The sequence below is a fragment of the Archocentrus centrarchus genome, chromosome 1 (genome assembly GCF_007364275.1).
Source record: "Archocentrus centrarchus isolate MPI-CPG fArcCen1 chromosome 1, fArcCen1, whole genome shotgun sequence".
Taxonomy (NCBI): Eukaryota; Metazoa; Chordata; class Actinopteri; order Cichliformes; family Cichlidae; genus Archocentrus; species Archocentrus centrarchus.
This window is the reverse complement of record NC_044346.1, coordinates 21,229,613-21,252,668: the sequence shown is the minus strand read 5'-3', so window position 1 is coordinate 21,252,668 and position 23,056 is coordinate 21,229,613. Positions and strand designations below refer to the sequence as shown.

General features: G+C 38.9%; 2 protein-coding genes across 2 annotated transcripts in view; both read right to left on the bottom strand.

Moving 5' to 3' along the window:
- Positions 1-10,806, bottom strand: part of LOC115778060 (DNA polymerase theta-like) — a 15,208-nt gene extending 4,402 nt beyond the window's left edge. The window contains 2 exon segments of the mRNA XM_030726080.1: positions 9,837-9,998; positions 10,777-10,806. Coding sequence (XP_030581940.1) covers positions 9,837-9,998; positions 10,777-10,806 — 192 coding nt within the window.
- Positions 10,807-11,422: 616 nt separating this feature from the next.
- On the bottom strand, positions 11,423-19,710 carry LOC115777968 (calcium/calmodulin-dependent protein kinase type II delta 2 chain-like). The gene is made up of 3 exons (XM_030726019.1): positions 19,277-19,710; positions 14,599-14,693; positions 11,423-11,427 (listed from the first exon to the last, which is right to left on the bottom strand). The coding sequence occupies exons 1-3, from the start codon at positions 19,336-19,338 to the stop codon at positions 11,423-11,425; spliced, it is 162 nt and encodes a 53-aa protein (XP_030581879.1). The 5' UTR covers positions 19,339-19,710.
- Between the last annotated feature and the right edge of the window lie 3,346 nt (positions 19,711-23,056).

The window sequence follows — 23,056 nt, the reverse complement described above, 5'->3', positions numbered from 1 at the left end:
CACAAGCTTGCGCTGTATGGGACACTCGTGAAAGTAATTTTGCTTATGTGGGTAAAACTGAAGCAAGTGTAACTGTGCCAACAAATGTGAAGGTCCAGTCAGCTGTTTTTCATTCAACCCTGTCTGGACCTTTTTGGCTTGATCCAGGCTGACTGTCTCAAACTATCCAAGTATGCACACTCCTCTGTCTGGCAGAATAAAGATCGTGATGGTATCTTCATCCAAAGTATACAAAAACATTTCTTTATCCAACCTTTTTTTTAAATTCTCTTTTTGTATTATTTAACTGTCAGAATTTATCTTTAATTTGCTGTGGTGCGGGAGTGTAGCCTATTCCTCTTTAATGCCAAATGCATTTCTTTCGTGTCCTGAAACAATCCAGCAGATCGGGTATGTTTTATATGATTCAGTGCAGTAGCCACAAGCTTGAAATATCTGTTTTCTTAAGGGATTTAGAACAGAAACAGTGTCTTAAAAGACTGTGATGAGTATATATGAGAGTATAGATGCAACCTACAGTACCTAAATACCTGGTCACTCTGTTTTTTACCCCTTCCCCTTCTGGAAAATGCTACAGGTCACTCATGTCAAAACCAAACAGACTCAATAAAAGCTTCTACCCATAGGCCGTCACCTCCTGAACTGATGAACTATCCCCCAGTTTTAACTGTACTAGAGCAGGTTTCTATCTATCCACTACCACTCACTGAATCCATCTCACACTACATTTTGATACGATACTGTGTGTGTGGTGTGTGTGGTGTGTGTGTGTGTGTGTGTGTGTGTGTGTGTGTGTGTGTGTGTGTGGTGTTTTCTTCTCTTTCCCATATTTTTATTGTTATATATTTTGGATTTATGCTGCTCCAAATGATTAAGAGCTGCCAAACTATTTTTCATTGTTCTTATTATCATGGACCAAGCAACCAAGGACATATAGGCATAGGTATAATTTCCAAACTGTGGATTTTATTGTAAGCAAAAAAAAGACAAAAAAAACTATAGAAACAAATACAATTCATTCATGAAAATAAGCCATTTTAAGAAATCAGTGGCCCATAAAATATGTCAACAAAACAAAACTTTACACAAAATATGCTTAACAAAAAAACAGAACTCAACCAACTGACCTGCCCAAGTGGGAGACAGCTCAACCTATATGGTAACTGAGTAAACCATTTTAAATGCCACAGGGGTCACAACAGATGGTTAAGTCCAGGTGACTGGCCTCTTCACTTAAACCACCTCCAGCCTCAGCCTCCTCTTTTGCTCAAACCAGAAAGAACTGGAGCAGCAGGCAGGTAACTCAAGAAAACAGAAAAAAAAAAAAGAATTACTGCAACTTATAAGTCACTGAAAAACCAATGCAAATCACTTATATGCACCATTATTTAAAATGTAACATGTCATAATACAGTATAATGGATTAACCAAATTTAACTTTACTATACGACTTCAATAATTACAAACTAATGAGATGGGAGTGTAAAACCCTACTATATTTAATTTTTATAAATACAAATACATATTATAGGGCCTTTCATTTGTGTGGTTGTAAACAATCATCACACATATATTTTGCAGTTGCTCAATTTCGTAATCTCCACATTTGTTAGCAAGGTTAACAAGAATCCACCAATCAGACAGATGGATTGATGCATTGTTTCCAAAGTAGAGAGTAACAATCCCACTTAACTTTCAGTAAAGATAACTACTTTAAAAGTATTTAGTTAAATTATATTTACCACCAAAATAAGTAAAATTACTTGTTTTTTTCATGCTGGCCAGCATTACTATAGTCTAGTCAGTAAACAGGCTTTTTCCAGAAACTGAATTAAAGATCTTTACTGATACATTATTAAGAATTCTACAAAATCTCTGAAGATAAGGTTTATTTGTCACATGCAGTTATACATAGGATAATGCACAGTAAAATGAATTTTGTACCTGCAGCTGACAGTAAGTAGTAAAAATATATAGTAAGAATAAAATATGTAATTCACACATCACGGCATACAAGATAAAAAAAAATATATAAATATCTAGGGTAAAAATATAAAATTCTAGTCATTGTTTTTTACATAAGGTTATGTTATTGGAGCTGTGTCATAAAGTGCATGCCACGGTATAGTGCAAGTCCAACAGAATAGATTAATTTACATAGTGCATAACAGGCCAGTTTAGGGCTCTGAGTTGAGGAGATGGATAATTTGTTTATTAAAAACAGTTCTTCAACCTTTCAGTCTTCTGAACAAACCACCATTTTAGCCCCCCCCCAAAAAAAATGCTCTTGATGGTGCAGGACTCCACTAGAATGCCAAGAAGTCCTCAGTCTGACAGGCTCACACAATTACAAGCAAATGCTCATATAAGGACATCCATGCTGGGTAATTATTTGTTTTGGTTTCCAGGACCTATCATGCTCACTTCTATGTATATCTTCCTGAGAACTGAGGAAAAAAAATCTTCAGTGTGACTTATTTGTGAACATTGCAGAGGACATAAGGTCTCAGGAGGATACAAATACAATACAATAACACAATAACATGTCTCCTCACTGTGAGTGAAGACACAAAGCTTGCCAAAGTAAACTGCGAGAGGCCACCACGAAAAAACATTTGCAACAACAAACCTAACGAGACCTTTAAATCACATTCAGCCAGCTGAATATGGGTGTTTTTAATAAACTAATAAAGTGGCTAAAGCTAAAAGATATCCAAAGCTCAGAGCCAGTCATAAGCCAGCAGCCTCGGTATGAGCAAAGGATCAAAGCAGTTATGAGGAAAATGATGGAGTCGAAAAAGAAAAAAACCACATGTTTTATCTGGTGAAGACACAAAAAACACAAAGTCCTGTGTTCTTACAAAACTCTTTATTACAGTTTTGGTTCAACAAGATCTCATATTTTGCCCGATGCAAATCAGTGCATCACATGACAAATTACAGATGCAGACCCCAACAAACCCCCACCTCTATCCCACTTTTCCTTCCACTGCTGCTTCTTTCTCCTACAGTCAGGATCTGAAGTGTCACATCTGCAACCGCACTGCAGCAATGTAGTGATCTATCTATGATTGTTTGTGTAGTTTGAAATCCTCTAAGTCCAAAAAGCAAATTTTGGGAGAACAAAACATGGACAAACTTTTTTTTTTTTTTTTTTTTAAAAGCATAGAGGTCATTTTTTTCAAGCCAGATAGATCAGTCTTATTTGAACTAGAGGCAAACTGAGAATATTGCATTAATCTATTAAGTGAAATGATTTTGTGTTTATTTTTATGCTCACCACTGTTAGACTTTTCAGTTTTCTATTTCATCAAATCTTTATTGTGGCATGCAGACACATATAAATAAAGCCAGAGTCAATCATATTCATAGCCCGTGATGTTGTTTACAACAGGGGGAGAAAATTAAGGCAAAGAGTTTGTGGGAGAATCTGAGGAGCAATGCCTCTAAATGCAGAAAAATAACAGACTTTGTGTAAGCTGAGGCAGCAGCAACAGCAGTTTAAAAAAAAAAAAAAAGGAAAAAAAAAAGGGGGGTTGTGAAGCACAGCATCAAACTGACCTAACCTAATACTGCTACATAGGAATGCATAGTTGTTAGGTCCCAGTTCTGTCCCTGCAAAATATACCCCTGCTTCAAATCATCATTCTGACTGATTCAGTTATTGCAGTTATCTGATTTCTGTCCTATTTAATGAAGACAACCACATATTTTTACTTAGTTGCCAATGCGACTCATGTTAGACAGCAAAGAACAATCTGGGGTTTTGGTCCTACGGTGACACAACTACACTTTCTATTTCTCAATGATAAATATTAACTCTTCATATGTAACATTGCTGTTTTTCTGTATTGAGCATGAGTAATTCCACTTGAATAGATTTACTCATAAATGATATCTTTGGAATTACATTGACCCCCCCCAGTCATGACATGTACACCTGTAGATAATTAATACCACTGACTGGTATTAGTTGATGGGCCAAATATAAAAAGCAGCACACTGGCTGACCCGTTCTTTCCAGAGTATATATTGCCAGTCATCAGGGGAGCTAATGTCAAAATATTTTTGGAAGTGGGTTGAACAGAAAATGGCTCCCGAGCTAAAGAGAACCAACACCAGCTTACACTAGCTCTGTGCCATGAAGAGGCTGATGCAATAAGTGACAGTGTCAGTTTTTGAAATAATATCCTTGAGATTAATTTCTTTGGTTAAAAAAAAAAGAAAAAAGTATACATACATGTTCTGCCTTACGGGCTAAAATTATTGCTGTTAACATAGTAAAATATGCAAAGTCTACATACCAATCAGCAATCATTATGACAATTCTGACAAGCAATTAAAATCTGAAATAATCGATCAAGTAAAAATTCCAATTTTTGCTGCTTGTATGAGTGTTGATCAGATAAATGAGCAGCTCGAGCCATCCTCTGGGAACATGTATACATATTCAATTAACCCTTTGAAATAATCAATAGTTCAATCAATAATAACAACAAACCTTTTCTGAAGTCCTAACGCTGATACAGACATGAATGTTCAAACCACACACACAGACAGAGACACACCACAACGGGGTCCTGGAATTGCTCTGCTCCATTTAATTAAGGGTTTTAATTAAAAAGATGTAGTGGGGTGAATGTAACATCCTCTGCTGCCAGCGGCTAAGTAGTCCTCTTCCATACGGTTCCCAGGGATCTAATGAAACCATCCAGGATGCTGAGACACCGTCATCCTCTGCTGGTTTCCAATAGAGAAAGAAATGAAACTGATAACTCCCTTGCTTTCTCTTCCGAGGAGAAACAAAAGGTGGCTGGTGTCAGAGATAAAACTGTCCCAAGAGTCTTGTAATGTACAGTAATGTCTGCCTTTATCTTATCCACTGAAATGCAGACATATACCAAACACATTAGACTGATATGTAAAATGGTTTAATCGGAGCTTGATGGTCTAAAAATACCTCAACAAGGAAACTCTCGCACAGAAAAAGAAGCAGATACGAATACAAATTCATAGTTCTAATCACAGACAAAGATCACTTTTTTGTAGCAATCAAGCCCTACTGTGCAGCACATTTTTTATTATGATTATGGCTACAGTACTGTGGTAACAGCTGTGTGCTGCAACTGAGGAGAACTAGCATGACCAAGGTACCAAAATACACAGTACAAAAGATTCACCTTGAGAATGTCATTTTTGCAACAAGAACAGCAGCAATATAAAATGTCCTCTTATTTAATAAAAGGAAAAGCTGCAGTTCTCCATACATGCCATACACAGCTTTATAAGAAATAAGTTATATTAGTAAATATAACTACATGAATGGAAGTGTTGAAAGCATTTGTCCAAACTGTGGGAACCTTGAAAAAAGCAAAAAACAAAAACCTACCAGAGCTTAATTCATTATGGATTTCTCTGCAATGCCTCCCAAGACACCCCTAGAGAGCATGACTCAACTTTCCCCATAGATTTTTTTTCTTTTATATTATTAGTTTGGGAAAGCAATAGTTTGAATATATTAGGAGCAGCTACTTAATACAGTTATTTTTCTCTGGGGAAAAAAAGGTGGTATCTTTTTCTACTTTAACTTTGGAACAATAGCTCAATGAGTAACTTCTGAAAGAGTTTGTGAAATTTGCAGTTATCCCTCACTTATCGCGGGTGTTACGTTCCAGGACCACCCGTGATAAGTGAAAATCCGCTAAGTATGGACGCTATATTTATTTTAATACTTATACATTATTTTAGTAGTTATACACTATTTTAAGTTTTTATAAACCCTCCCCACACACTTATACACCAAATATATACATTAATGTACAACACGTACTACGCATTTGAAGAACAAGTACCGCAAAAACCAGCGAAACAGCGAAAATACCGCAATAAATACTTTACACTAATATTGACTGAAAACCCGCAAAACAGCGAGTCCGCGAAAAGCGACCCGTGAAGTAGCGAGGGATTACTGTACAATGTAATCTGTAACTCTTGAGAACTCTTGAGTCTCTTGTGAACACCAAGTCAGTCAAGCATTGCAGTCTCTCTATTTGGACATGCCTGAAGCAGCCAGGAGGCATCATATGTCGGGACCACCTGAACTGGCCTTTCAGTGTAGAGGAGGAATGCTTCTACTGAGTCCCTCCACTGGCTGAGCTCCTCACTCTATCTTTAAGGGTGAGCCTAGACACATCAAAATCATCACGAATTTAAATTGTGCCCTCGGTGATAGGTATGTTACAGCTGTGAAGTGCTCCACTTGAAACTGAAGAAGCACCTGCCGGTTAAGCATGACTTCACATGCTGAAAACATGCGGTTGATGAGAACTGCTGAGGACAACAGTGATGTTATAGGTGCACAGCTATAGCTCTGAAATAGTGAAGCTTAGCTTTTACTTTGGCTAAAGTCACTCCAAAGGAGTGCAATGAAACAGTGTCAGTACACTGAAGGCAGATGTAGTTTGAAAATATATGGCAAACTATTGTGTATATATATATATATATATATATATATATACTGTATATATATACACACACACACTTTTCTGTCAAGTGTGAAGGGGGCGTAAGCTTAAGCTGCTACCTAGTTTCAGTTCATTAGCAAGGTGTCAACAAGCCTACTCTAATGCTGAGATTTAACATTCATTCTTGACATTCGTGACTTTTGCAAACAGTAGTTTGACAAAACCATCTAGAGGTTCACAGTCTAGATTTCTTTTTGAGCTTTTAAGCACATCTAATGCCCTTTTTGACCCAGCTGGCATGGAGATGATTTATTGTCATCGTCAGTAAGCAAACTATGGATAATAATGACATGAGATGTAGCTGAAAGCTTTGTAAGAAATCTAGCACAATCATGTATCCAATTATAGGCTATTTGAGTGTGTGTCGGGTGTGAGAGCACGAGCAACATATATTTTAGCCTTCAAGTACCCAGTTAGTCACGGTGATCCCTCCTCCTTCTAACTGATCACTCCTTCCTTTCCCTTTTCTCCTGCCTGCATATCTCTGTATCTTAACTACGTGCTATCCCCTTTCTCGCTTTTCTCTTAAGCCTACACACCTATTGATTAATTTAGTTTGTGCCAGAATTTGTGTAGATTTATGTAGAAATTAGTTCATTTACAGAGGAAGAAAAGCATGAGAGAGTATGATGTCACTCCTGCAATGTGTTGGCAGTGAGCCAAATGTGGTTAGACTTTTTCAAACTCAAAAGAAATTATGCATAGAGCAGTATGGCCGTATTTTGTAATAAAAAAATTGAATTTATATTTCAAAATAAGTAAAGAAGTGAAGAAAATCTTGGTACCAGAAGCTTCATAAAGGATCACCAACTGGGTTCGTACTGGAGTTCATTTGCATGGTGGAATGGAGTAGCAGCAGCTGGTTATAAGCTAACATTGTGTCAGTAAGATTTGAGTGTCCTAAAAAAAATTAATAAAAAAAAAGCAAGAAAAATCATGCTTTCCTTCTGATAAACAGTTTTTATATTCTCACATAATATTAGAGTTTATTCACTGAGTCGGAGGCCAATATTGACACATCAATTCAAACAAACGGATGAAGTACAAATGTACAAAAAACACGGTGACAGCAGAGAATTTCAGGGTTCCAAAACCCTCCAAAAGTTGCCGACGTCAACTAGTCTAGCAACAAAGTCGCCAAGTTGGCACACTGGAGCTAGCACTCTGACAGCTAGCATTCACTGATCTATTGCTAGGTATTGATATTACCCAAATAGATTAAAATATAGGGTGTACAAAAATACTTTTATACTCAAACAGTAGTAGAAACACACCAGCCAGGCCATTTTTAGTTAATGTGAAATACTAAAAGCAGTAAAAGTGGGTTTATTATTAATACTTAATAACTCTGCTATGGCTGTCAGACAGCAATCATCTATAAGCGAAGGCTATAATTAGATCAGATTATAAATGCTTACACTGGGGAACATTAAAGAGGGTGATTTTAGGACATCGAGTCTTACGTTAGCTGGCATAATGTTAGCTTATAAACAGCTGTTATTGTTGTTGTTTAGCTAGCTGGTTGTCAGCTGTCCAAAGGTGGGAGGGTCACATGCTGATTTAAAAATCACTAAATATCTGTTCTTCAGAAGTAGTCAGAAAAGGACAAGACAATTCAGAACTTGTTGGAGTATGATCAGGTTTGTACATTTCTTTCACATCAAGTCATCTAATAGTAGCTGCCAGCAAATGAACAGCGTGTTTCAAATAAACTTCAAATAGCTCAATCAGGATAATTTTATTGGCCAAAAATATAATCAGTTGTCTATCTGCAGTTAATACTGGAGAGGGGTAAAAAAAAAAATTCTTTCATGTGCTCAGCCCTGGACTAACATCAACTAGATAAGTAAATCACATCACCTGCCACACTGAAATGAATCCTTGAAGGACTTTTTTTAACTTTTAACCTCTTAGTAGCTAATGTGGTTCACCAAAATCTCACATTCTGAATAAAATGCAAACAAAGCAAGTACCTTCATTATCTCCTACCGGTATAAATTGACTGAACAGGTAACTCCTTGAATAAAGCATATTTGACAGGATAGTTTACAGTACTTACCTTTTTAGAGAAATGCTGCTGGCCTGTCCCTGCTTTCTGTGTGAGAGCAGCCAGTAAAATTTGAAAATGAAAAAAGTCGTGCTTGCTGAGCGATCTGTGGGTCCGCGGAGGGTCCGCTGTTTGATGGTGTGCTTTCTATAGAGGAATCCTGTCAGGATGGCCAAAAATAATTGAAATTGATCCACCTTGGAATCTTTGGCTTTCTGAGTTAACTGGGTTTGCTATATGGAAATATTAAATCAGCTATCATAAATGTTATGATAATTGATTACTCTAACATTTATTGTTACTTAATTAACTGTTATCAGTTACCTAATAGCAACATTAGCCATCTGTTAACTTATTACAGCAGCAGCAAGTGTCCATGGCTAATAATGGAGTGATAACGTTAACATGGAAGCTAGGAAACAAGATTATCCATCCTGCCAGTATGTAATGTTAGTGCGAATTATCCTGTTAATTTAAAAGGATAACACAATTAGCTTCAACACAATGAACTCTGCTGAGCTTCATATTGAAGCTCAGCAAAGTCTACAACACCTAGAAAGAACAGTGGTGGCTTTTTAAAATAAATCATATTGCCTTTTAAAGTAAATTATATTGCAAAAAGTATTCACTCATACAAATCATTGAATTCAGGTGTTCCAATCACTTCCATGGCCACAGATGTATGAAATCAAGTACCTAGGCATGCAGACTGCTTCTACAAACATTTGTGAAAGACCGGTTCACTCTCAGGAGCTCAGTGAATTCCAGCATTGTACCGTGATAGGATGACACCTGTGCAACAAGTCCAGTCGTGAAATTTCCTCGCCACTAAATATCCATAATCAACTGCTAGTGGTATTTTAACAAAGTACAAATGACTGGGAACAACAGCAACTCAGCCACAAAGTGGTAGGTCACAAAAAAAATGACAAGCAGGGTCAGCAGATCCTGAGGCGCATAGTAACAGAAAACAAAGATTTCAAACTTTCTGCAGAGTCAGTCACTATAGATCTCCAAACCTCACATGCTACAAACATCTGATTAGCTCAAGAACAGTGTCTAGTGAGCTTCATGTAATTGGTTTCCATGGTTGAGAAGCTGCATCCGAACCTTACATCACCAAACACAATGCAAAGCCTTGAATGCAGAGGTGTGAAAAACTAGAGCAGAAGACACGTGTTCTCTCTATGGTGTGGGGTTGTTTTTTAAGAGTTGGGCTCAGCCTCTTAGTTCCAGTGAAAGGAACTCTTAATGCTTCAGCATACCAAGAGATTTTGGACAATATCATGGTCCATCTTTGTGGGAATAGTTTGGGGATGGCCCATTCCTGTTCCAACATCACTGCGCACCACAGCCCAAACAAGGCCCATGAAGACATGGATGAGTACCGTAAGTTTGGTGTGGAAGAACTTGGCCTGCGCAGAATCCTGACCTCAACCCAAGAGAACACATTGGGATGAACTAGAGCAGAGACTGCGAGCCAGGTCTTCTCATCCAGCAGCAGTGTCTGACCTCACAAATGTGATTATGGAAGAATGGTCAAAAATTCTCATAAACACACTTGTGGTAAGCCTCCCAGAAGAGTTAAAGCTGTTACAGCTGCAATGGGTGGACCAACATCATATTAAACCCTATGGATTAAGAATGGGAAGTCACTCAAGTTCATACGCATGTTAAGGCAGATGAGTGAATACTTTTGGCAATATAGTGTATGTTTTTTTGATGCATTGTGCTAATCTATATTATCTATTTTTTTAAAAAGCCTCTTGATTTTTTTTGTCATTTTTCCTCTGTGGTATGGAAAAATAGTACTGATATTGAGTATTCATCTGGTTATCAGTATCACATTTGAAATTCTACTATCGTGACAACCAAAAAGAGCAGACCTTTTAAAATTTCTTAAGTATCAGTACACTACAAATCTAACATGACTAGGCAAGCTCATAGGGACACAGAGTTAAGCAGTGAGGCTAATGCACAAACAAACAACTACATAGTTGAATACATACAGATAGAGAACCACACACACAAAATACAGGTACTGGACTCACACACACACACACTTCACAAATAAATACAAACTGACAAAAGATAGCAGATAGTCATAGTGATGGGATACTGACGCATGATGCAAGTGAGACACCAAATATTCAGCTGCTGTGAGGAATACAGCATGCACAAACGCACTCTTAAGTACGGACTTACCATTTTCTCTATCTCACACTGATTATCCATCTCTATCCCTCTGCTTCCTTTCCTTTGCTTCCATTCTGTCTCTCCACTCTATTCACTGACTCATCTGCTACTCTAAATCAAATGCTGCATAATCAGGACTGCAGATTTCAGGACTGGGACTGGTTCTATAGGCCCACCACGTGTGCCTGCTTAACCAGAAACAGCAAACACACACACACACAGTGCCTTGATGTGCCTGCATTTCAGACACCAATCCTATCCTAAACCCCTTTTCAATTATATATAATCACACACACACGCATGCACTTGCATACACAAACACACAGAACAGAGGAGTAGGGGGAAGGTCATGATTCTGCCAGAGAGCAGGGAAGCAGAGTTGCAGTTCTAGGGCTTATCGCAGAAAGAGGGTAAGACCATAACTGACACGCCAGCACGCAGAGTATGTAACCTTTATATAAACGCACAGAAGAAAGCAGGAGAGCAAGTGTGTGTGCACTTGAAGACCCACATACACAAGTGGTAAGATAATTCTTTGCAGTATTTTTGGAAATCTGTCCATGCAAGTGGTGAGGCACTGATCTGTCTACCAAGGTGTCTATTAAAAACACTACGCTCAGCAACATGCAAAGCACTGGTGGATGTGGAGGAGAGTTTATGCTGCAAAAAAGAGACACAGCATTAAATGAGCAAAGAAAAGCTGAAATGTGAGAGTATATATCATGAAAAAATAAACTTTGCTTGATAGGTAAGTATTAAAGATGGAGATATTAAAGAGTAACGTCAACTTCTAAAGGAAAAGGAGACAAGCGGAAGAGGGAGGGATGCTAAGGATGAAGACTTCAGGGGCAGCTGAAATGGAATGAAAGATAAAACACTGCAAAGAAGCGGAGGGGGGTTGTTTGTTAATGCACAGGGTACAACACTATAACCAGGGATGCCCTTAATCAATGATTTTCCTATTTAATTTGTAGTTATTCAACTAATCCTCAAACATTTAAATATTAAATATACATCTTGGATAAGCATCGGAGGAGCATTGGAATTAAGACATAAAGAACTAAAAAAGAAGAGTGTAACATTATGTACACAGTTTAACATATAATGTGCATTTTACAAGAGACACAAAGCAAGCTGCCTGTAAACAACACCAGTAAATGCATAATAATTCTGAAAATGTAGCAACAAGACAGGAGACTGTCTATCTGATATTAGAGCAGTGTTTCTCAAACTGTGGGGGTGCACCCCCACTGGTGGGGCGTGGGGTCATAACACGTGGGGCACGAACAAGCTGGGAGAAAAGTCACGCGGAACAAATGTTGAATATCAGATTAATTCTCATGGCGGGACAAGGAAACATTAGCAGGTACGTTAGCACAGCGACTAGCAAAACTCTCCACCTTCACCGTCTGCTGTGAACATAGCGGCCCCACCCCGCTTCACGTGGGGCATGAACAGATTTCACCTGGTAAAGTAGGGCATGATGGAGAAAGTCTGAAAACCACTGTATTAGAGTGAACACCTATGCTAAATGACTACTCACATATTTCAAATGATAAGCTATTAGAGGTGGGTGATTTAGCCTCAAAATGTTAACACAATATTTCAAGAAAAATTGATATTTCGGATGACAACAATTTATTGATGCTTGGAGCTTGCAGCCAGCAGTATTTATAAGTGTAAGGGCATTTTCTACCCTTCTTTTCCTATAAGCTACTGTCAGTGATGTCATACTTAATTTGAAATGTGACTCTATTGCCACAAGGTGCCAGCAACAGCAGCATTATAGTACAATAACAGTGACAGCAATATATCCAGTGCCACAGCATTAGTCAAATGTGAGCTCAGAAGAAGCCTAGTGTTTTCCATGGAAATTTTAAGCAAAGTATTTAATAATTGTTTAACACTTTAGTTTAACATTAACTAAAGAAATTTAGCCTTGTAACTCATCAGGAGCTGCACAATATTGTTACATAATAAAACTGAAATATATTTTCTATCTGTGACAAACAGGCAGCCAGACAGATATCTAGTTAATTCCTAGTCTAAGTGATATGGTGACATACAGAATATAAAGATGCACGTAACTACCATGACATCATCCACTGGTCTATAAAGATGAGATGAGTGTTTTCACCGTCACTATCTTGGTTTCAAAAACTGGATGTGACTTGCTACTTAAGTCATCAGCCAATGGCAATACAACAGATAATCCTGCATTTTGAAACACAGTATGACCAATATTTAAAAAAAAAAAAAAAACCCAAAGTGACCCAAAGTGAGTAGAAAAGTAAAGACAAAATGAGTAAGAGAACCCATTAACTAATGATAAAGCTGTTTACAGATAGACTTCTATAGGACCAGAAGTCTTTTTGCAGCCACGGCCATCACCATTTTTTTGGTCATTGGATAAAATGCAGGTTTAAAGTTGCATCCACACTGGTAGCGACATGGCAACTGGAGACCATAGAAAATGAATAATATTCAGCAACTTCAAGCAACTATGGGCGAAATAACCGCTGGACAGTTATGGGCAGGTACTGAGAAACTTTTCTCAACTTTGAGGCAACTGCCAATGAGAGCACAGGATACCGTTGATTGCCAATGCATTAGAGGGGTACCTAGGCAACCGGAGGCTGGAACATCTGAAAGCAACTAGCTGTCAGCTCCAAAGCAATGTGTGACGAGCACACAGCTTAAGGCACATCCACACTGGCTTTATTTTTCCAATCTGGAAGTTATGTCCATGCTTTCTACTGACTATGTGTAGTGACTGATTCTAGCTACTTTTATGGAATTTGTGTTGTTTTATTGTTTGTTTTTTTCTGCAACAACCAATCAAAACTCTGTGTCTCTTCTATCTGATTTACTATTAGGGGGTGGCCCTAACTATAACAGGCCACAAATTTGTATCATCATAGATAAAGTATACACATATATAACATGTATACACCAACCAAGCTAATTTCAAACAAACTAACTTACAGTTTAGAAGCCCTGGTTCGCGTGTACAGAACTCTGATACCTTGTGCAGCAGACAGCAGTTGCTGGTTATTACAAACATGCTGCAGCAAAACCTACTGGCTGAAGAAAAGGAGAAACTGTAAAGGCACAACATTCATTGGATAGTAATCACTGATAGACTCTTAGTGGCTCCTGGGTCATGTATGAATGTGTGTTTATGAGCTCATACGTGTGTGTGTGTGTGTGTGTGTGTGTGTGTGTGTGTGTGTGGTGTGTGTGTGTGTGTGTGTGTGTGTGTGTGTGTGTGTGTGTGTGTGTCCCAAGCCTGAGGCAACCAGGCCAGCAGCTACAATTACAGTGACGGATATGAAAGAACTGGGTCGGCTTCACAAGAGATCTGCCCCTGGGACAACAAGACCAGCCAGAGTCCTGAATCAATAAGGAACACACGCACATGCACACAGAAGTGCAAGGTTGCATGTGACAAATATTTGCATAGAAACCAAAGGGCAAATACGAATAACACAAAAGGAGAGAGTACTGCACATTGCAAAAAGTACAACAGAACAAGCACAGCATGAGATATTACTTGAGATGTAGTCACAGTTTTTTCTGCACACAGAAAATGTAATCATCCAAAATCCAGATGAGTCTCTTCCCCTCTGTGTGCTTGTCTGTCAGTCACTCACTGAGTTTAAACCTCACACACATACATTCACACACACGCAAACTTGTTCTCTTTCAGAGCCCTAAAGCCTGTTTCAGAGGGAGCAATGCTCACAGCTCATCCACTCATAAGTCAGCGACACTCAGGGAATGTTTCAGCTTGTGTTTTCATATGTGCTTGAATGTGTTTGTGGTTCCTACCTCTGGCAGATAGCTTCTTAGTGTTGATAATTTTGGCAGCATACTCCTGACCAGATGAGATCTTTACGCACCTCCTGACCACAGAGAAGGCGCCCCTAAAATGGACATGCACACAAAAATACTTTGTGATTTATTCTGAATATATAAGCCATACCTGTCGATATACAACAAGAAGTATTTCGAAACAGGTTCAGAAAATCTGGGCTTAATGTTAAAAGCCTGGCTTGACTAAGTCTATGAATGTCAGGTTGCAGCTTATGTTTTCACTTCATAAAAATATATATACTTTAAAGTTACTGAAATACATCTGTCCAAACTAATAAGCTTGCTTTGTCAAACACCCAGCTAATGTTATAGTAACATTAATTAACAATAGTGAAATTTCAATGTAAAAAAAAAAGCACTAGTCAGTAGTACTAAATCTAGCTGCACCGGCTATGCAGATACTCACACACCCCACCTGCAGTACACTTGGTCTAAAATCGTTACACCCATTAGCACCTGCAAACATTCCAACCAGTCTTCTTTTGTTTCAGTCACGTGCTGCTCTGGAGTTTCAGTACCAGTCAAAAGCTTGGACACACCTTCTCATTCAATGTTTTTATTTTTTTCCTACATTGTAAATTCATTCTGAAGTCATCCATGCTATGAAGAGCACATTAGGAATCATGTAGTAAACTTAAAAGCATTAAACGAACCAAAGTATGTTTTAGACTTTAGATTCCTCAAAGTAGACACTTTTTGCTTTGATTACAGCTTTGCACTCTTCTCTCGATCAGCTTCATGAGGTAATCACCTGAAATGGTTTTCCAACAGTCTGGAAGGAGTTCCTGGAGTTCCCAGACATGCTGAGCACTTGTTGGCTGCTTTGCCTTCACTCTATGGTCCAACTCATCTGAAACCGTCTCAGTTGGGTTTAGATCAGGTGATTGTGGAGGCCAGGTCATCTGACTTAACACTCCACCACCCTCTTTCTTGGTCAAATAGCCCTTACATAGCCTGGAGGTGTGTTTGGGGTCATTGTCCTGTTGAAAAACAAATGATGGTCCCACTAAGTGCAAATCAGATGGGATGGCATGTCACTGCAGAATGCTGTGGTAGCCATGCTGGTTAAGTGTGCGTGAGTTAAAGTTGGACTTTTAATAAATCACCAACAGTGTCACCAGCAAAGCACCCCCATACCATCACACTTCCTCCTCTATACTTCACGGTGGGAACTACACATGTAGGAACCATCCGCTCGCCATCTTACAAAGACATGGTGTTTGGAACCAAAAATCTCAAATTTGGACTCATCAGACCAAAGGACAGACCAAAGGACAGACTTCCACTGGTCTAATGTCCGTTCCTTGTGTTCCTTGGCCCAAGCCATTCTCTTCCTCTTGTTCTTCCTTAGAAGTGGCTTCTTTGCAGCAATTTGACCACAAAGTCCAGATTCGCGCAGTCTTCAGTGAGCAGTTGATGTTGAGACGTGTGTGCTACTTGAACTCTATGAATCATTTAGGTGGGCTCTTATCTGAGGTGCTGATAACTTGTGGTTTCTGAGGCTGGTACCTCTGATGAACTTATCCTGTGAAAGAGAGGGAACTCTTGATCTTCTTTTCCTGGGGCGGTCCCGATGAGAGCCAGTTTCATTGTAACGTCTGATGGTCATTGCAACTGCACTTGAGGAGACTTTGAAAGTTCTTGAAATTTTTTTGGATTGACTGACCTTCATTTCTTAAAGAAATGATGGACTGTTGTTTTTCTTTACTTAGTTGAGTAGTTCTTGCCACAATATTGATTAGAACATTACTCAGCTAGGGCTATTCACTGTATACCAACACTACCTCTTCACAACACAACTGATGGTCTCAAACAGATTAAGAGGGCAAGAAATTCTAGAAATTAACTCTTGACAAGGCGCAGCTGTTAACTGAAAGCCATTCCAGGTGACTACCTCATAAAGCTGACTGAGAAAATACCAAGATGTGCAAAGTTGTCATCTAAGAAAGAGGTGCCACTTTTGAAGAATCTAAAATCTAAAACATTCTGTTTGTTTCTTTTTTGTTTACTAAATAATCCCATATGTATTTCTTCATAGTTTGGCTGACTTTAGTATTAATCTATAATGCAAACAACAATTTAAAAAAAAAAAAAAAAATCACTGAATTTGAATGTGTGTCCAAACTTTTGAATGGTACTGTACGAAGATCAAAAAACTAGGTCAGCTATATTTGAAGAAGGAGTGGAGCAGAGTGCTGCATCTCTCATATCTAAATGCAGCCAAGGAGTGGTCCACCTGCCTCAGATCTGCTCAGCACTGCAGCCATGCCTGCAGCTTTGCAACTCAAGCTCTTTCTCTGTCTATCCATGCCTTTTCTTAACAATAAAATGTTCTCCTCTGCAGAAAAACTCCAGTCTAATTCCACACAACATCAGAGACATCAGGAAGAATTTGAAGTATTGCAAAGAAAGATAATGCTGAGAGCAGCCATTATCTCAAAAGAACTCTGGCATTTCACTTACTTTACTTCTAATTGTACATCATATTATTTGATAAAAATCAATTTTATGAGAAATAACTGACTCTTGTCTCTTGTGTCCAGTTTATGACTGGATGCTGAGCATACAGTAATGTGTACCATAAACATGTTACCTAACATCTTGTCGAGAGCCCAGCCTGCCACTAAGCTTACCTCTCATTTATAGGGATTTGTTAAAGGAAATAATCATAGCATAACATGTTACATAAGAATTTTAGTTGACTGTCCAGTATGGTTGAGTCGCATGGCACTGTTACACGCATATGTCAAGTGCATCTGCACAACCCTACGGGACAAAATGTACAGTAACTGCACAGTGAAAATGCCTACAGCACATATAGTTCCAAATATAAATATAATACACTGTCAGTGTTTGGCACAGACCATCTGAGTGTGCAACTATGTAAAAAATGCTTAAAGATGAAAACAGTCTTGGTGAAGAGATACACTAACAGACTAATATAAGACTTCTGTCATCAATGTCTGGACAGCGGTTTTGATTTAAAATGCTGTATTTTTGTTATTACACTGACATTTTATATATATTAATCCGGTTGCGTAAATCAGAACACTTCTTTTTGTGAACAATATTGCTGTTTTTTATTTTAATTATTTTTTTCATTTAACTGAAACTCTATGCAAATCCAATTTATTGGTGTACAACAACAGACTGTTATATTTTATATACAGTTTAAAAGTAACAGAAATTAATGCAGACTTAAATCTTTTCTGTGACAGCTTACACAGCAAGAGTCTTTTAATTTAGTTCCTTCTAGAATAAAAATAATGACAAAACAAAAGTCGTTTGGACAAGAAAGACATCTAAAAACCAAAATGTGTGTAGCATTATTTAAAAAAAAAAAAAAAAGTAAAGAATATTTTGATGTAGTTGAGATAAATAGTGCAAACATGCGGTTAAATTGGCGATATTTGTGCCACATTTCCTTTAAGTTTTTCATCTGTAATGCTAAATATAAATAAAATCTATTTTATGTTATTACATTGTAAAAATACCATAGACTTCTGTCTACTGTCTGTGTCGGTAAACTTGTGCTTATCAGTATCAGTGAATTAAAAAGTATTAGAATAAAGCAATATGGGTGTATTATTAATGCCAGATGGTGCACGATGAATGCTGCAGAGGATCATAAAGAAGGGGGACAGTGGCTTTGGGGAAGACTTCCTGCTCCTCACTTGAAATCCAGGTTTCCTTTAGGATATCAGTTCTTCCAGTAAAATGTTAGCGACAGCTTTTGGGGGGATGAGGAGGGACATTCTCGTACCTCTTTGTGCTTTCAGTAAAAGTCAACACAGACTGCAGACATCTTGGAGTGTGTACACCGATTATCGGTTGCTGACCAGACTGCAGGTCATTCGGCTGCATGACCGCGAACATACACGCACACGTTTTCATATAAACCAAGGGGGCCACCTTAACAAGCACATACAAAGGTGTGCACACATGCGGGGACGCGGATCTTTCTCGCCACCTGTTTCTCTCTCTCAAGGGTGAGGAATTCCCTGCCTGGGTCTATGAGTGATCACGGCTCGGTTGCTTGGCCGTGGAGTGTGCAATCTCCATCTCGCCTACATGGTCTGCTGTCGCATTACTGAGTGTGTATCACGAGGGAGGAGGAGGAGGAGGACTTTTGGGGGGGGGGGGGGGGGGCTCGAGATAGAAAGGGAGGGGTGTTTTACCAAATCTGTCTTTCACGCACAGCAATGTATTTTACCCTGGTTTAGCTTTAAAAAAAAAAAAAAAAGAGCCCCTCGCCCTGCTGTGGTACCTCTAAGGTCGAAATGCAACATCAGAGCCCACACAGGATGGAGGGGGATGACGACACGCTCTATACGCATCTTCTTTCGTAAGCGCAAACGTAAGCAGGGCATCAAATGTTAGATTAAAACAAATAGGATGCCATCGCACAAGCCGGCATGATATACATCAGAGGGTATTTAGCCCTTTGCATCAGGCTTCATGGCTACACTTATCAGCAGTGCACACAAGCACACTCACAAAAACGCACTCAGCCTGAAATCCGCGTCCCTAAACCAAGGCGGACTATTACGTAACAAGGTGACATTTCACAGAGGGGTGATGCCAGTTGATTAAAAAAAAAAAACAAAAAGAAAAAAAAAACACGTTCACTTACTTCCCCAGCTCCTCGAACAGCTGATATTCGTCAGTGAATCTCGTGCAGATCGTTAACGCCATCCTGAAGGAGGTGCCAAGGGGTGTGCGGAGACGTGGATAAGGTGCACTCACAAACTGTATATACCACACACAGTCAGCACCGCCCGGTTTTGTTCTGAATATGCAAACCAAACGAAGGGACTCATGCAGAGCTAAAGCGCATCGACAAGAGCTCTAGTGGAATGATTTCTGCGGCAGAAACGCAGCCTACGCGAGCGTTTCAGTCTGGAGGCAAGAACTTCCGGCGTTTTCGTCAGCTGGTCCTTTATTTTCTTCACATCCAGTGGCTTGTCACAGCTCGTGGACGCAGCATTTTGTGTGCATTTCGGTATCTCCTATGCGTATCTGTCCTGTGCTGTGAGTCTTTCTGCACGTATCGTACGCCGCACTACCGCACCTACCCCCGACTGTGGTCTCAGTCCCGCCCCTTTGCCCGCATCCTCCCGCAAGCCAATGGCGAACAAAAATAACAACATTAATAATAAATGCACTATGGTAAATATTAACAGGATTTGGATGCATAAGTATTTTTACGTATTTGTAATACCATTCTGAAAATAAAAATTTACTACTGAAAATTAAGGTCACATCCACTTAAACTGTTGGATAAAAGGTGAATGACCGGTTCATACTGTTTTGTTTTTTTTTCAAATTGTTGATTTACTGATGATTGGTTGTGAAGCATCAGTGACAAAACAGTTGTGGCACTACTGGCAAATTATGGAAAAGTGAAGTTGATGCTTGGTTATCATTTAGTTTATTTTTACATCCTATGCAAGTCTTGATTAGTTATGCATACTGTATGCCAGAGAGCAGGAGGGTTCTGCACAGTATCTCAGCTGATCCTAGGACTGCACTCTTCAGTTCAGATGTTGCAATTGGACTTTGCTGAAGTCACTCTCTTAGTATGGGGTTACATGTAACAAAATTAATGTTGATTGAGGCACTTGATGAAATTTAAGATAAACAACAGCCTTCTAGTGTCAAACAATGCATATTTCTTTGACACAGTGGCACAAACAACTCAAGAAATGAATCACTGCTGTATCTAGACACAACAGACAATTTAAGAAAGAAGCAATTTTAAATTTTATCATTGGGGACTTTGTTGCAAGCAGCCTGTCCCAAAAACGCATAGTTTGTTTCCATGTCTCCATGTCCATGTCTTGAATCTATGAAAAAGACCAAAGATAACACAGTTTGACAGGCATAAAATTCTATTTTGCAGCATCGAAGTGATTTACACAGAGCTACATTGCTGTATTAACTGAAAAATTGGCATATCATAGTCTGGTGTGTGGTGAGTTGTTCAAAAAATTGAGTAAATTGGACACATGGAGGAAAAAAGATGTGGCAGACCCAAAAGATCTATCTACAGCAGATAAACAGTCTCTGAAAATTATATAAACAGGGGAAAAAATCTAGCAAAGACCTGACACAGGACCTGAGAGATGTATCTTGCCCTTTAGTTGGTCTGGTGACTATTCACTGAAGCCTCATCAGAAATGGTCTCAGTGGAAGGTTGGAAGGATCATTAAATAGAAACTGGACAAATTAATATAAGGACTGTTCTTGATACTTGGATGAAAATCCTTGTAGTCAATGACTGGCTGAAGTCTAGAACACATGGACATCACCAGATGCTTTGTTTCCTCCCTTGAGATGCTCTGCTAGGCCTTTACTTTAGCCACCTTCAGTTGCTGCTTGTTTGTGGATCTCCCTGCCTTTGGTTTTATATGTAATAATTAAAATGCATCCATTTTAGTAAAAAAAAAAAAAAAAAGTAAAGTAAATTTTTTATTCATATGGCACCTCTCAAGACCAACACCACAAAGTGCTTGACAACATAACAGCAGAGCATAACAGGAAAAAAAAAAAGATTAACCACATGCAAGTCTAAAAAGAGGAGTTTTTAGCTGTTATTAAAAAGAAACTACTGAATCAGCTCAAAGGTAGAGTTCCAGAACTGGGGAGCCAGTGTGGCAAAAACTCTGTCTCTGTAGTCTTCAGCCTTGTATGATGTAAAACAAGTAGGACTTGGTGGGGACGAATTGTTGTAAAAGTTCACTGATGTAAGCTGGTGCTTATCCATGAACAGCTCTAAAAGTCAAAGCCAGAATCTTCAATTCAATTCAATTCAATTTTATTTATATAGCGACAAATCACAACAGTCATCTCAAGGCACTTTGTATTGTGGGTAAAGACCCTACAATAATACAGAGAAAACCCAACAGTCAAAATGACCTCCTATGAACAAGCACTTGGTGACAGTGGGAAGGAAAAACTCCCTTTTAACAGAATGAAACCTCCAGCAGAACCAGGCTCAGGGAGGGGCAGTCATCTGCCGCGACCGGTTGGGCTGAGAGGAGAGAGACAGGACAAAATACATGCTGTGGAAGAGAGCCAGAAATTAATAATAATTATGATTAAATGCAGAGTGGAGTATTAACAAAGTAAATAAGGTGGATGAAAAGAAACAGGGCATTATGGGAACCCCCCAGCAGCCTAGGCCTGTAGCAGCATAACCTAATCCAGTCCTAACAATAAGCTTGATCAAAAGGAAAGTTTTAAGCCTAATCTTAAAAATAGAGAGGGTGTCTGTCCCCCGATCCAAACTGGGAGCTGGTTCCACAGAAAGGGCCTGAAAGCTGAAGGCTCTGCCTCCCATTCTACTCTTAAGTATCCTAGGAACCACAAGTAAGCCAGCAGTCTGAGAGCGAAGTGCTCTATTTGGGTGATATGGGACTATAAGGTCTGTGAGATAAGATGGGGCCTGATTATTTAAGACCTTGTATCTGTCATGTAATGGCTGTGTGGCAGGCAGGAAAGAGGACCCGATGCAGGATATGCCAGACGGGAAGCTTAAATTAACTTAAAGCTTTATTCACTCAGGTGCAGAATAACAAAAAAGTTACTTGACCTATAGTCCAGATATAAGGCAAAAACAGAACACACAGCAGGAGACCAAATGACAATTAGGACACGACAACAAGCATAGGAAACACAGGACTTAAATATACCGGGGAATAATGAGGGAAGTGGAAACAGCAAGGAGCACAGCTGAACACAATGACGCTAACGAGACAAGGGGAAGCAAAATTAAACATGCTGAACAAGAAACAAGACACTACCAAAATAAGACAGGAAGTAACATGACACTTACACAGAGATGTAACAAAACAGAACTATACAAAAGGAACATAAAACACTGGGCCACCGGCCCAGGACCTTGACAGTATCCTGGTCAAAAATGACTCAAAGATTTCTCACAGCATTACTGGAGGCCAAAGTAATGCTGTCCAGAGTAAATATCTGGTTTGACACCATGTTTCTAAGATTTGTGGGGCCGAGTACAAGAATTTCAGTTTTATCTGAATTTAGAAGCAGGAAATTAGAGATCATCAGGCCTTTATGTCTTTAAGACATTCCTGCACTTTAACTAATTGATGTGTGTCATCTGGCTTCATTAATAGATAAAGCTGGGTATCATCTGCATAACAATGAAAATTTATGCAATACTTTCTAATAGTACTGCCTAAGGGAAGCATGTATAATTCAATTCAATTCAGTTCAATTCAATTTTATTTATATAGCGCCAAATCACAACAAACTGTCGCCTCAAGGCGCTTTGTATTGCGGGTAAAGACCCTACAATAATACAGAGAAAACCCAACAGTCAAAACGACCCCCTATGAGCAAGCAAGTGGAAAGGAAAAACTCCCTTTTAACAGGAAGAAAC

What these genes read in the sequence shown, in the direction of transcription:
- LOC115777968 (XM_030726019.1), bottom strand. Translation starts at nt 19,338, where the DNA reads ATGGCGTTAACGATCTGCACGAGATTCACTGACGAATATCAGCTGTTC. An exon ending in CTGTTCGAGGAGCTGGGGAA is followed by an intron (nt 14,694 to 19,276) that starts GTAAGTGAACGT and finishes TGTCCATTTTAG; the next exon opens with GGGCGCCTTCTCTGTGGTCA.